We start from the raw sequence: 15,542 nt of genomic DNA, 5'->3' as shown, positions 1-15,542 counted from the left end.
ATCACCATTTTTTTTTGTTGTTGTTGTTGTTATTGTTTGTTTGTTTGTTCTGAGACACAGTCTTGCTCTGTCACCTAAGCTAGCGTATAGTGGCATCATCTTAGCATACTAGAACCTCAAACTTCTGGGCTCAAGTGATCCTCCTACCTCAGCCTGAGTAGCTTGGACTACAGGCAAGCACCACCGTGCCTGACTAATTTTTCTATTTTTTGTAGAGATGGGGTCTTGCTCTTCTTCAGACTGGTCTTGAACTCCTGACCTCAAGCAATCCTCCCACCTTGGCCTCCCAAAGTGCTAGGATTAAAGGCCTGAGCCACTGTACCTGGTCTGATCACCACGTTTGAGAATCCCTGGCGATATTATGTTCTATTTTATTAGTATCTCAAATAGCTCACTTACTAAGATCATCAGCTTTAAGCAAAATTATAACTAAGAAGCTCAAGGAACAACACATCAAAATTATATATTCATTTTCCCTCTTTCCAAGAGTTTTTCCCTTAAAAAAAACAAAATTCAAAAACTTCTTAAACATTTTTTTATCTTCCCATTACTATTTTTTTCCTTGGCACACACAAGGGTGTCAGACTCTGATGTAGAAAGAAAAGTGAATACGAGGCCAGGGTGACAATATCAGCCTGCACCTACTCTAGGCCCTCACATTTATTCTACTAAGTGAAGTATCACAAGAATGGAAAAACAAACACCCTATGTACTCACCATCAAATTGGTATTAATTGACTTAACTGGCCAACACTTAAGTGCACATATAGTAGTAACATTCACCAGGTGTCGGACAGGTGGGGGAGGTAGGGGATGTGTATATTCATACCTAATGGGTGCAGTGTGCACTGTCTGGGGTATGGACATGGTATCTGACTCAGGTGGGGCAAAGGCAATATAAGTAGCCTAAACATTTGTACCCCCGTAATATGCTGAAATTTAAAAAAGTAAGTAAAACAAATGCATCAAGGGTGAAATATGGATTCTTTATGGTTTCTTACTTAAATACTATAGGTCATGGCTATAGACAACCTGGGTGGTTGTAAGAGAACTGGGTTAGGGGAAGTCACTGGGCTATAATCCTTGCTCTGGTTCTATAGCTGTGCATTTTTTTCATTATTTAGCTTCTCTGAGTTTCAGTTTCCCCCTCTGTTATATACAAGTAACATCTGCCCAGTCTTTTGGGGGGGGGGTTATTTGTAGTATCCAATGAAATGAGACATGTGAGCATGTTTTTTAGTGTATGGACTACTACACATTTGGACAAGATTATTATTAAAGTATGCAATCTTGTCTACATGACTTTAGCCAGTAAAATCAAATAGGAATCTTAGTGACAACAAACCAGCTGAATTTTGGTTCTCATACCAATGCCTAACTGGAGCACTATGCGAAGGCAAGTTTTTATAACTCCTCCTGTTGCTTGGAATAGCTGTGGTGAGGTTCTGCTAAGGTTTTTATATGAGACTGACTCTGAAGAGCAATTACACACTCTGGAACAATCGATGCTACCACGTTTAAGAAAGTCATTGTTAGAGATGTGAAAACCAGAAAAGAATCTGGTATTTTAGGAAAAGCATTTTAAAATAAATTTCAGGGCGACTTCCGGGGCCCCTGCTCTTGGGGCCCCAGAACCTCGTCCACGAGTAAATAAAAAAATAAAAATAAATAAAATAAAATAAATTTCATTAATGATAAGCTATTTGAATGATTAATAAAACATTTAAGATAAGGTCATCCTGTATTGCTTCTCAACCATTATACATGGTTATTTCTAAAAATTATGCAATGCAAAAAATTTCATATTTTTAAAGCAATATCTACTTTTATCAGGTTACCATTTGTGAATGTTCTCAACAAGCAGGTGAATACAGCTCTCAGTGCAAGTGCAAGTGAATGGTCACAGAAATGGGCAGCAAGACTGTCATTTGCATGATTGCCCTGCTCAGGTGTGAGAGAGAAGGCTAGGCACTTGGCTGTAGGCTTGGTATTAGAAGGAAAGTGGAACCTATTCCCATTTCCTCATCCTGTGATTTTTTTTTTTTTTTGCAGTTCACAAAAGAACTATGCAAATGTTTGTTTCCTTGCTGTATATCAAGAGGTTAAACATTTCTGAATTGATGCTAAATTGTGCTCCAGCTACATTAGCATATTTACTACATCCATGAATACCACCTGTGGATTCTTACACTACATATTTGAGAAAAATCACTTGCTGACTTCCCAGTGAAGGGAGACCTAATGAGTGAATGTGTTTCTAGCAAACTCAAGAGACACTATTACTAAATTACTAAGTTAAACATGTTATTAACTAATGTTTAAAGGCAAAATGGTATTCACTAAACTGATTTTTCATCTTTTTCCGCATTCAGCATAATCATGAAACCAACTTCTAGTAAATGGAAACATACTCACAATGTAAGTTTTTAAGGAGAGGAACATACAGAATTTATAAATACTGTCAAATTAAAGACACATTCCTGAATAGTAGGAGACCCGTGCATGTAAGAAAAAAATCCATCATAAAGTCAGTGGAAGCAAACAACATCTTCAGTCCAGAAGTTTCCTTCTATTGTGGTTTCTGTTGTAGAGGCATTGCTGCAATAGTTCCTCATGAAATACTCTTAAATAGCAAAATGGCTTAAGATATTGTCTAACAAGCATTTTTGTTGTCTTAATTTGAACACAAAATGATACCTGCAAATCAGAGGATAAAAAAAGTTCAACCTCTAAAAGAAGAAATAAGTTTTTTCAAAATGTTACTGTCAATAAATGAGAATACGGTATGGGCAAGAAGTTCTCAAATAACTCAGAGAATTTGCTCAAGACTTTTTTTTTTTTTTTTTTTTTTTTAGAATAGGTCTCTTTGGGAGAGAATATATGAATAGGTAATAAAAGCCTTATGTGACAGAATCAATGGAGTTCTTTCTCAAGTAGACCTGAAGAAGGATAGGATCAATGTAGGGGAAAGGAAAACCCAACTAGCCCAGTACCTGGCACCCACTGGGCACCCAATTAATGTTTGGTGAATTAATGAGTGAAAGAGTCATGCTCTGCAGATAACACTTTTATTTGTTTTTTTAAAAAGCTTTGAAACAGAAGAAAATATATATAAATTATAAAATATGTGATTTCCTAAAGAGATATGAATAGTCAACTGTTTTGCTGACAGACAGTATTAATACTTGAAAGCAGTTTGAAAGATCATAAAGAATAAATATTCATTGATCCTTGGAGTGGGCTGCTCATCTTATGGAATCTCCATATTGGTTCATCTCCAACTGTTCTCCAGAAGGGTAAAATAAATTGTATTTAAAAAAAGTCACTCTATGCATGTTGAAGCCTCTGATGGAGTTGGGGAAAGAGTCAATTTCTTTGAGAGTTTACATTTACAAAGAAAAACTCTTTGGAAAACTAATATCTGAAGATTTCCTGGTTCCCAGAAAGTGAAGGTGAATGGTAGGAAGTTTTCTTAGTTCAGCTGCTGAACTCTCTACAACAAATCTAACATTAAAAGTTAATTTCTTGGCCGGGCGCTGTGGCTCACGCCTGTAATCCTAGCTCTTGGGAGGCCGAGGCGGGCGGATTGCTCAAGGTCAGGAGTTCAAAACCAGCCTGAGCAAGAGCGAGACCCCGTCTCTACTATAAATAGAAAGAAATTAATTGGCCAACTGATATATATATATAAAAAAAAAAATTAGCTGGGCATGGTGGCGCATGCCTGTAGTCCCAGCTACCTGGGAGGCTGAGGCAGAAGGATCACTCGAGCCCAGGAGTTTGAGGTTGCTGTGAGCTAGGCTGACGCCACGGCACTCACTCTAGCCTGGGCAACAAAGCGAGACTCTGTCTCAAAAAAAAAAAAAAAAAGTTAATTTCTTAAGCAATTTGGGCATCTGAATCTGATAAGGACTCTTTTGTTTTTTCCAGACATTCTGTTCTGCCTGACTCAAAGGAAAAATAACTACTTTTGAGAATCCATGTATAAGTATGGAAAAAGTAAAGTACAGCACTTTGCAAAGAAATGGAAAGAATTTCTGATACTCAGTTCATGATGCAAAACACATCGAGTAGAGGATTCAAGGATAGAAATATATGATTGTCTTCATGTGGATTGTTTGGGAACTAAAAATAAGGAGCACACTTACAATCAGTATATTAGAAAAACTTAAGAATAGATACTTCAGAGAATACCTAATTCCAACCTCCCACTTTAGGGTCATTTCTAAAAGGGTTTCAGCCTCTGCTTAAACATTTATAATAAGAAACTGACCAGATTCCAAAGAAGCCTCTTTTTTCTTTATCAGAGTATAAATTACCCTAATATTGTGCTTTGTATGCAGTAAGCATTCAATATTAAATTAAATGCTTAATTAAATTGAACTGAAAGTTCTTGTAGCTAGCACAGTACCTAATTTTACATCATTGGTCCTAGATCTGTTCTCTAAGGCAACACATAATGCACCTACTCCCTCTTCCATATAATAGTTCCTCAAATTTTTAAAGATTGTCCTCAAAATAAGGATGTCCAAAATACATCATGCATGCTGCCACTCTAATTCTCCAGCCACAGCAGGCATTAGCAATCAGAACATCCTTTCTCATTGAGCCTGGACAGTTTCGGAATTCTTCCCAACCCAGCATTCCAGGTAGCTACTACCATGGGATTAGAGTTGCTAAGGGAAACAAAAACCATTTGCCATTCCAGCCTAAGGTTTCTTGTCCCCAGGCCAGCCATTTCAAGTTCCCTTAACGATTCTTCACATGCAATGCTTTCAAATTCCCTATGCATCTGGTCACAATGATCTGAGTGTACACAAATTTATCAATGATGTACCCAAACAACCTATTTCAGTTCTTGAACCGGAGATAATATTCTAGACATAGTTGATTTAACAGACAGTTATTAGCTTTTGACTTTGAGTATTATGCTTCTAATGGCACAGCCCAGAATTTCAGTCATATTGTCAACAGCCCCTGGTCACACCACTGGCTCACATGGAAACTGCAGTTAATTTAAAACACCCAAGTTTCCTTTCTACAATCTGCTGATAAGTCATCCCCCAAAACTGCACCCCCAACTCTCTCCCTATTCTATCCTGTGTTTATGCAATTGATTTTTTGAACTTAATCACAGTAATTTGCATGCAAGTAAATGTAAATGATCCAGATTCTATCATTCAACAGAATGTCTGTAATATCTGCTGGCTTTACGTTTCAATATGATAAGTGTATCGTCTATGCCTTCACACACATTATCAGCCAACATGTCGGTGCTGGGTGTATGTTCCCAACGTTGCATAAGAGAGAATACCTTCCAGAGTTTTCCTAGGGATGTGGCCTGGGACTCCGCCAGGCATCTTGCTCCAGCAACATGATTGCAAATTTCTCGACCTTTAGATTCTACATGATGTAAAAGAAATTTGTCTGTGTTTAAAAACACATTCACGAAATAAGTGAACATGTGAAAAGACAGAGAAACTTGATTCAATTTGGGCATAGTTTCAGTTTCCAAAGGCACATGAAAGCAGAAAGAAGGCATCAGAAAATGGAACTGCTGATGGTGGCAGCTCCAAAATCAAGACTGAATAGACTAAATCCCATGTGGCAAAAATTTTATTCAATGAGTTTCCTTCTCTCCCCACGTGCCCCCCACACCTTTTATTAAAATTTTTTTCTGAAAAATATTTTTACATACAAACACACATATCCCCTTTTTTAGACATTTTTTTCTGAAAAAGAAAGCTTTCTGCCCCTGATTGCTTCAATGGATGACAAAAAGCACAGGCGATATAATCACTTTCTTTGGTTATCATGCTATTTTTTTCTCTGCTTACCAAAATTGGCACAAGTTTAAGATATACTATATTCTATTCCTTGAAGCACAGTAACTGGCATCTCCACTGACATCCAAAAATTTCAAGACATTTAAAAGAAAAATCCACAAGTATATAGTTGCTGTCTAAATGAACTTTAACATTTCATATATTCCAAACATAATTTCATGAGTGAATCAAATTACACATAAGAAACTTTAGAACTAAGCCAACTAAATGACTTTTATAATAGGTACTGAAAAGGATATTAAACTTATTTCCTTTTTAAAAATTGTTTTATTTTTTTAAATTTCAGAATATTACGGGGGTACAAATGTTTAGGTTACATATATTGCCTTTGCCCTGCCTGAGTCAGACAGAGCCACAAGTGTGCCCATCCCCCCACACAGCGTGTAAACTTAGTTCCTTCAATTTCTGTCTTCCTGTCAGCAAAACAAATAATTATGTTTCTATAAAGTTTCTTCATTGTCTGCATCACTAGTGAGAAACTGAAGCAACTATTAATCAGTCTGTTTGTTCATTCAACAACATTTATCAAAGTGGCTCCTTTGCCATCAGCATTATTCTAGATGCTATTATGGGAACAGGTAAAAATGAACTAAATATATAGTCTTTATCATCAAAGAATGTTAAGCCAATTTGCAATTATTGGTTCCTGGTTCCTTTAATGATTTTTGGTGTTGGCTCAGATATGTGTGTGTATATATATAATCTTTACTCTAAAGTGGAGGGAATCCTTATAATTTCCTTCCTCTTCTTTTCTTTTTTTTTTCCCTTACTTTTTTTTTTTGGTGTTTAAAATCCTGCTACATACATGACCCTTTATTTTCTTCTTATGCCTTCTTAAATCACTAAAGTTAAAATTGAATCATGGATCAAAGACATTCTTAAAGATCTCTCTACTCAATTTATTTGGTGTTACTGTATCTCAGAAAGTGTCATGAATTTGCCTGTGGCAAATGAATCAGACCAGAACCTTTGTACTGAACGCTTCAGTACATATTCCTAAAAATAATAAGTGTTAAAAAGGAGGCCAACCCTTGATTCCTGGCAGGGCTATTTTATATTTGGCTACTACATTAAAACGCTGAAAGGACTTTGTGTATATATCGAGTTGTAGATCTCCTTGTTTTTAAATTTCATCTACAATTCCATATGCATACTCTCCTCCATCCCCCGCCCCCCACACCTGCCAAATCTGAATAGGATGGCAAAGAAATCCTAGTAACTGTAGCCTTGGAAAAATGGTTCATATGGAAATAAGCCATTTGGCTGGTAAAGCTGGGGATTTCGTTCTCTAGGTGGCACTATTACTTCAATTTTTGATGAGTTGCTTAAATTACTTGAAACTGCTCAGGTTTTTTTTTGTTTTTGTTTTTGTTTTGAGTTTCCATTATACAAATCTTAATTTCATATGAACTAATTGCAATTAAATGACAGATTGCCTTCTAGGTTTTACTTTAATAAGCCAATCTAAAGTTCAGTGATTTTTTTTAAGCATATAATTTTACATTTCCTTGTTATATTGTCTTAGAATTAAGAAATCATCTTTTGCCTGCTCTCCTCTCTCCAAAAAGGCATGTCAAAAACACAGAAGGTCGTCATAAAGTTTCCATCAGACCAAAGGAACAAAGATGAAAGCACATTTAAGAGCTACTAGGTTCTGGGAGCTTTCAAAATCAGGACATTACTACCATGACAACCAATGAAAAGTTCTTTCAAGTGAACCTTTGGGGAAAACTATATAACATTCGTTACTCTCTGGGCTCTCTGGAAATAAACTTTTACTTTATATGGCTGTCACTGAAGCTTATAAATTTAGTTCACTTCCCCCCAATCACTCTCCTGTCCCACATCCAGTTCCCTAACTTACCTAATGCAACCCATCCTCAAAATGTTAGGCAATCTATAAATGAGATATCAGGGCAATACGCCACTTCTTAGCAGCCAGTATATTTAGTCAGATTTGCTCACCAAGAGCATAAGTGTCCCAGAGCTGTACCTGAACTTAAATACTTACATTTAAATGAAAGCTTCCATATGTATCTGACCAGATACTCATGTTTTTCTACAGAAATGAGAATACCTTCCTGTGCCACTTAAAGAACACACCCACTTACCACCCTCTCCCCAGCAAAAAAAAATTTCAATGTCAATACATTAGAGAGCTCCATTGTTCTGTATCTGCCATCAATGATTCCATATGTTCAATAATTGAGTCCAAGACTTTTCTAAGTCTTTTAGTACAAGTATTCTAGAAATCCAGTGATGCATGAATTTAAGTATAAAATTATTTAGGATTAAATAATTCTATATCTTAAGTGGAAGTTTAAGGGGACTTTTAGGATATATATGCCTAAGTTTAATAATACCAAAGCCTTTCTATGTTTCCTAGGGTTAAATCCCACATGCAAATGACATACGGATTTCATTTGCCAACATCATTTATTGCTTAGCATCACTCCACACTAAACAGAGTAAATGCATGCAGAGTGTAACCAATAAGTTTGCTCATTCACTTCTGAATCCCATCTGTTCATGTTATTCATCCTAATAAAGAAAATTTATCACAACACAACTTAATGTGTATCTTGTTCAAAGGATTTCTTCCTCCATTAAACAACAGCCAACACTTTAAAACCTAGAATTTCACAAAATTCTCTCCTCCATTCCTCTTTAAAATGCATTCACAGCTTGAGATCACAGAGCTGCCAGTGGCAGAATGGCTGCACTAGATGGCTGAGAGTCCTTCAATTAAGCAGCAATTTTGCAATTAGTGGAAACTGAGTGCTCTACAATTGTTTGAAAACAAGTTGAGACAAGTTAGCAATTACCCTATTAAAGGGATATATTCACTGGCATTGGACTAGGCAGCCCCCTCACACAAACTGAACTCTTCTACATATGGAGATGCAAGTTGAACATTAATGTTTTTATCATTAAAATAAAATCAGTATTACGGACATCTGAAATGGGAGTGCCTTTCATCTTAAAACATAGAGTTGTCTGTTTTCATTCAGGAAGTCTGAAATTGTTCTTCTCTCTACTCTGGGACTAATTTCCTAGATCTTAAAATGTTAATAAGCTGCTAGTATAAGGCCTTTCCATTCTGTACATCTTCAGTTTTCTTAAGATTAAGTCTACGACTGAGATCCCAAGCCGTTGGCTGTGGTATATGTCACAGTTCACATATATAAGAGCTCTGTGTGTGTCTCACACACACACACACAGATTTACAGAATGTTTTAAAAGACAAATGCAAAAAAATGTAAACAAGCTCTTTGCTATACTATTAGGTGGGCGTGCTGAACTCACCATGTGTGCTGTGCTACAAACCAGAGCTATTTATATTAGAAACAAATGAGATTATCAATCATCCACATTTTGACTACTGAAAAGCTGGGACTCTTAAAAGATTCCAGGAAGAGGGGGATAGCTTACATTCTAGTGGTGCCCCTTGTAAACAAGAAACCCAAGGACTTTGAGCCAGGATTTTAGAAATTTGCATCATTTACGGGATTTCCCCCTCCTGAGGAGTCAAAATGAACCAGAAATACCTCAGCACTGCCCTTCCACACCTTTGGCCATTATAAGATTAAGGCAATTAACTCACATAGTATAAATAAATTATTTGAGGTGATTACTACATTTTAGGCAAATGATCCCTTTCCTTTGGTTTGTAAGTAAAAGTTACACACTTTTGAAAGGATATTCTAAAGCAGATTTCCCTAATGCCCTTATTTTCTGAGATACACAAACATTGATCTCCTATCTTAAATGGCCTTAAATATCACCTTAATTTAAACAAGATTTCCAGGTACTAACTCAGCTCTGAATAGGCTATGAAAGTCTCCAAAGGTATGTGAAAAATTACTGTTATTTTGCTTTAAAAAAATGTGATGTCTAAGTGTGTCTGCAATGTTCTAATGCTTCAAAACACGTACGTAAGTCTTGTTTATCTGGGAATCATTTCTTTCTGCTTATATCATTTATAAATAGAAAATGTTCTTGTAATAACTTAAAATAGTTCTACATACATAATGCTTTCCATGTCATAAGACTTACTATTGGTCTATATTTACCAACATTTATCACATTTTACAAAATAAAGTAGAAGGAAAAAAAGACAACGACTTTATGGCCCTGGAATTTCAGTAATGGTGACCAACATGTTTTAAATTCCAGTAAAGGTTATGGTTACATTTCAACAAGTGTTTTTTTCCTTTCTCTTACCTCTGCTGCTAACCCAGAGGTAAACTTACAAAAGAAAAAAGTCTTAAGCAAGGCATTTGCAAAATCAGGGAATAGGAGATTAGTGATTGTTTTAAAGAGGTGTGGTTCCCAGCATCAAAACTTGTAGTATAATTTCAGTATGTTATCTGTTATGTGTAATGGCGTGAAGCCTTATGTGTCATAATCTCAGAAACCTCAGACCTAAAAATGATAACGTTGCATGAGGTAAAGCACTGAAGGCTCCCATGCTTACACAAATTAAATCTGTAATTATACCACAATAAATTGAAATGTAACAAATACTTATCAAATTGTAAGGCCAAAATGGCCTTTGACCTTATAACAAACTAATATAAAAATAGATTTTGGATAAAAATAAAGGAGGGGGAGGATGTTTTCCAAGACGGCGAGGGATCTCATTTAATAGCAATAGCACATTATTTATACACAGTTTAAAAAAAATCAACGTTCCCAATTATATATCACTTTGCTTTAAAGATAACTATACTAGGAGGATCAATAAACACTCAGAAATATGCTTTTCTTTGCTTCTGGCCAAGAACACTCCTGCATTCTTGTCGGAAAATGTTCACTGGTTGCTGCGGACAGTGAGGAGTAAGTGCAAGCTACCTGGAGAACCCTAAAATAACATCCAGGAAGTCCTAACACAACCACCAACTGTGGTTTATCAAAGCTCTCCAGCGCAAGGAAAACTTTTTGCATGGGAGCCAAAGAAGAGTGAAGAGTCTAAGTCCGACGACTAGTCGCACGCCTTACTGAGCTGGAGTCAGAAACACCATTCAAGTCCCTCCTACCGGCTCCCTAGGGATCCCGTAAAACCATCCCTTACCACTCCCCACCCCCAGCCTCCCGCCCACAGCAGCTGCTCGTGGCAGCATGGCCGGCAGAGGGCACTCTCTACCTTCCCTAGCACGGCTCTCCCAGTTCCCTCCTCCTCCTCTTCCTCCTCCTCCTCATTTTTCTTCTCCTCCTCCTCCTCCTCCTCCTCCTCCTCTCCCCCCGCCCCGGTCCCTCATCCCCGCTCCACCCCCAACACACAAACACTGCATCTTCCAGTTCATCCCCGCAGGCACAAGGCTTCTTCTCCTTGGGGGTGTCCCCAGTCTGCAATTTCCCCTTTTCTTTGCCCGTCAGGCATAAAGCCCCCAGCCCTCAGCGATTTCTTTCCAAGCTCAGCTCACTCACCCATTTCTCACTTCCTGGCTCTGCATCCCCAGAGACCAACCGGAGTGAGGAATTCCCCATGTACATCCCACCCACCCCACAAAAGTCAAAACTTTTATGTCCCTAGAGAATGCTCCAGGAGCGGGAGGGGGGCAGCAGAGGGGGAGAGATGTGGGTATGGCCCGCCCCGGAGTCTCGCAACACCCTTTCAGGTCTCCCCGGCAGAAATGCTCCAAGTTTTCCAAGCGACATTGGCTGTGGACTTGTAAGTCCGCTTTGGTCTCAACTCCAGGAAAGCAGGTGACCACGTGCAGCCGGGCCAAGCCCCGGGGACGGGATGCGGGCAGAGGGCGCAAGATCCCTGGCCCCTCCGCCCCAGCAAATCGGCGTGGGGGCCGACCAGCCCACGGGAAGGATTCGTATCCCAGCCCCAACACCCTCCCCTCGGTCAGGGCCCCCGACAGCTGGCGCCCTAAATCTCTCACTAGCCCTCCTTGGCTGGGGGAGGCTTTCGGGGATCCCCGGGGCGCCGTCTTAGCTCCCTTCGCGAAGCTCCGCGTCTCGTCTTGGCCTTCTCTCCCCTACTTAAGGGCTTCCCGAGGTCCCTCTCCCTGGGGGTGCCGGCTGCTCCTCTGGGTCCTGGGATTTGGGGAGAAAGCTCCCCAGGGGCAACTCCAAATCCTCCCTTCTCCTGGAGGAGAGGAAAGAAGGAGCCTGGCCTCTTCCCACAACTTTGCGGGGGGGGGAGCTCAATCAACTTTCCCCCGCGGACGGGCGGCTCCCGCGCCAGCCCCACGCCGGCGCTCGCCTACCTCGGGGTCCACACAAAGCTCACGGGTCCCCGGCGGCGGCGGAGTCACATCGTTGTCCCGCTCCTGGCCCCAGCGCCCAGCCCTGGTCCCCGAGGCGGTGCTGCTCCCCGCCGGCCCCACAGCAGCGGTGGCAGCCGCATTCAAATGTCTCATCAAAGCTGCACGAGGCGGAGGTGAGGGGCGCACCGGGCCGGCTGCTCCGCCCGGCCCGGGAGCCCGAGGAGCGACGGGGTGCGCGGGACAGCGAGCGGGCGGGTGCGCCCGGGCGCGGCGGCGGCGGCGGGGACCCGGAGCTCCAGCCTGCGCCTTGCGCTCGGGTCAGACATTATTTAGCTCTTCGGTTGAGCTTCGATTGGTCAAACGGCGCCGCCCCCCGCTCCCCTCCCCCGGCTCGCCCGCGCTACCGATACCCGTTCGGGGCGGCAGCTTAAAGTGAACGCCGCGCCTTTTCCTCGCCCCGGCTCGGCCCCCCGGGCCCCCCGGGACGCCCGGGACTGCCCTCTCCCGTGGAGCCTGTTCCCTGGTCCCGTTCTCCCGGGACCACGCGACGTCACCCCGCGAGCCCCGCGCCCGCCCGGGGTGCCTCGGCGGGACGCCCGCGGCTTCGAGCGGTGGTCGAGCCCCAGCCCCGGGGAACCCCGCGTCCCGCACCCTCTGCGGAAACCCGGGCAGTGAGCGCTGGGGCGGGGGGAGCGAGCGCGAAACCGGACGCCCCGAGGTCTCGCTCCCCTCGCTCGCAACTCTCCCCTTCCTCCCCATCCCAGCACCCAAGTTCTGCGGGAGAGGTCGTGCGTTTGCCGGGCCACAGACACACCTCTCCGCACCTTCCCGCACGACAGAGCTCGCAAACGCGACCACACAATGAAATGGCACAGAGCTTGGGGCTATTGGTTTACTTCGCTGCCTTAAACACGCCGGCTTAAACAGAGTTCGCGCACTGACCTCTCCAGAGTTTGCCTAACAGGAATTCAATCAAGATAATAACAGCATTTTTTATTAATGAACGCCCCCAGATAGCGTTACACCAAGTTACTTGTTCCAGCCAGGAAGCCCAGGCAATGACAGACCTCACTAAAGGCACACGCTTCCTAGCAGACCAAACAGAAAAACGGAAAGAGAAAGAAAGAAAAGAAACCCACCTTTTCAGTTACTACTTGTCAAAGTAAACATCAAGGCAGCTGCTCTGGGGAAGACTTCGGCCCGAAAACTCCCAGACTCTATTATTTTTTCGTGTCCCCTTCGCTTAAAAAAGGGTGGGGGGGGGGTGCCGAGTCTTTGGTGCCCAGTATGTACTCCTTCTGTTCTGCAGCAAAGAAGTTAAATTATTGATAGTGGAAATTGCATGGCGGAGGTAATACTCGCACCCCTTGAGCGAGGAGCTCCATTTGATCTCGGCAGAGGCAGGGAGGTTTCATGCTAGCTCGCCGGGGGGAGCGGCAGCGCCAGCAGCCCTCTCCGCGGTGAATGGGAAAGTGGGTGGGAGTCCACGAGAGGGCTCCACGGTGCCTTGACGTGCGCTGTCATATGATACCTCCACTGCCTCGAAATAGACACTCTAGTGCACGAATTACCAGAATCAAAATTCAGCGCATTTAAAATGATACATCTTTTATTAGAAGAGTTCCGTTCTAGGGCATTGCATGCTTTTGCAGATGTTTTCACTTCCAGCCCCAGCAAACTTACACACATAAGCTAACCCTTTTTAATAATGATCCCAGGCAGCAAATATAAATAAAAAGCCTCCTGCTTTAACCAGAGTCGGGGTGAGGGGGTCGAGGGGAGAGTTGGCTCTGTTACTCCTCCACCATTCCCCCTAGCCCACCCCCCACCCCTGCCCGCAGCAGAAGAGCAAACTGTCTTTCGGGTTCTCATTTGCCTGTAGCCAAGACCCTTGGAGAGAACTTACATGGCTAGAGGCCAGAGGACTATTTTCAATTGGCCATTTGACATACTCCGCTAACCATCTACCTGTGTTCCTGCTGATTTTTTTTTTCTTATTAGTTCAACCAATTTGTACGCACTAGGAAATACCTTAAAATTTAGAATAAAGAACAAGACAGCAGTACCGTACCTAACTTGGGGTCCCTGGATCTCCTGGAAGCATAAAAATCACCTGAAGGAGTCTTAAAATGAAAGTTTCTGCTCCTGAAATTGTGATTTAGTAAGGGTGGGGCACGGTTCAGGAATTAGCATTTTAATAAGCACCCCAAGCAATTCGGATGCAAGATATCTGAAGTCACACTTTGAAAGACACTCTCTTAAGGGGTGCCAAAATGGGTATCAGATCAATCTCCCACCCACCCCACAAGCGAATTCTGTAGGAAGTTTTATGTGTATGTGCATTATTCTGTAATCTCAAAGGTGGTTTGACCTAATAATTGCTAAGACTCATTGCTGTAAAAATTTTCCTAAACACTCCAACATTAATTTTGCTAAAGGAAAAGATTTATAAACAGTTTCTTTCCCTGGACCCTCTTGTGGTTATCAAGAATGTGCTGTTGAACTGAATATGTCATATTATTACATACTCAGTTCAATTTACCTAAGTGTTTACAGTTAACAAAATGAGTTCACTAACATTGGCTGTTTTAGACCTTCTAAAGGCTAATGACAGAAATAATTATTCCTGTTTTATAAAAGAAGACTCTGACACTCAGTGCCAGGAAATAATTTACCCAAGTTCACACAGTTATGTACCAGGGAGGAAACGTAGTGAACTCAAGAACTCCTGCTAGAAATAACTCTGCTTCCATCCCCTCCCCCTCCCCCACCCCAGTGAAGGAAGCTATCTGTTCCCTGGCTGTGTTATCAGAATGTGTGATCATCCAGAGCTTCTTTGCAAATTGTTGGACTAAATAGTCAAATTATTCAAATATATGCATATTCTTAGAGTATCACACATTTAGCTTTGCACCTCTGTCAACTTGACAGAGCACATGACCAATACAAACTACCCTAAAACACAGATGGTGGAGTTTATTGTGGAATATTTAATGTGTGTGAAATATGCAGGCTAACCAGAAAGCAATAAAGGTCTGAGGACATGAAGCTGGGCTCGGCCTTCCAGAAGACCCTCTGCATTCCCAGGGGTGTGTAGGCTGAATGCAGACCCAATTTCTTTAAATATTGTGATACAATTTAAGAAACTGGTTTTACACATAAAAAAAAAAATACTTGTACTACATCATAAGGGACTGCAGGATCCCTACTACAAACTTTTTCTTTTATAACTTCAGGTTAACTTCAAACTGATGCTTACTTTCCAACTTTAAATTTGCTTGAAATGAGCTATATCCCTAGGTTTTTAAGCTCAGTTGTAATTTACTTCCTTTCTGAAAACTACCTGGCAAGTTAACGTCAGGAATCTAAGCTAGCAGTCTCAAAGATGGTCAGTTAGAAGCTCTGGCAAATCTTTTACCTGCTGAATTCACATTGCCACGTCAGCATTTCTGCTGAAGAAAAAAGTGTTCTCATTTCC

At 41.5% G+C, this 15,542-nt stretch overlaps 1 protein-coding gene across 1 annotated transcript in view; it reads right to left on the bottom strand.

The window, feature by feature from the left end:
• BDNF (brain derived neurotrophic factor) overlaps positions 1 to 12,390 on the bottom strand; it is a 34,546-nt gene extending 22,156 nt beyond the window's left edge. The window contains 3 exon segments of the mRNA XM_020286534.2: positions 12,065 to 12,209; positions 12,211 to 12,359; positions 12,361 to 12,390. Of these exon segments, the coding sequence (XP_020142123.2) occupies positions 12,065 to 12,209; positions 12,211 to 12,359; positions 12,361 to 12,390 (324 nt within the window).
• Positions 12,391 to 15,542: the final 3,152 nt, after the last annotated feature.

This window comes from Microcebus murinus, chromosome 4, assembly GCF_040939455.1.
Source record: "Microcebus murinus isolate Inina chromosome 4, M.murinus_Inina_mat1.0, whole genome shotgun sequence".
Classification (NCBI taxonomy): Eukaryota; Metazoa; Chordata; class Mammalia; order Primates; family Cheirogaleidae; genus Microcebus; species Microcebus murinus.
Note: the sequence above shows the minus strand (reverse complement) of the source record. Positions and strands in the feature narration are given on the sequence as shown.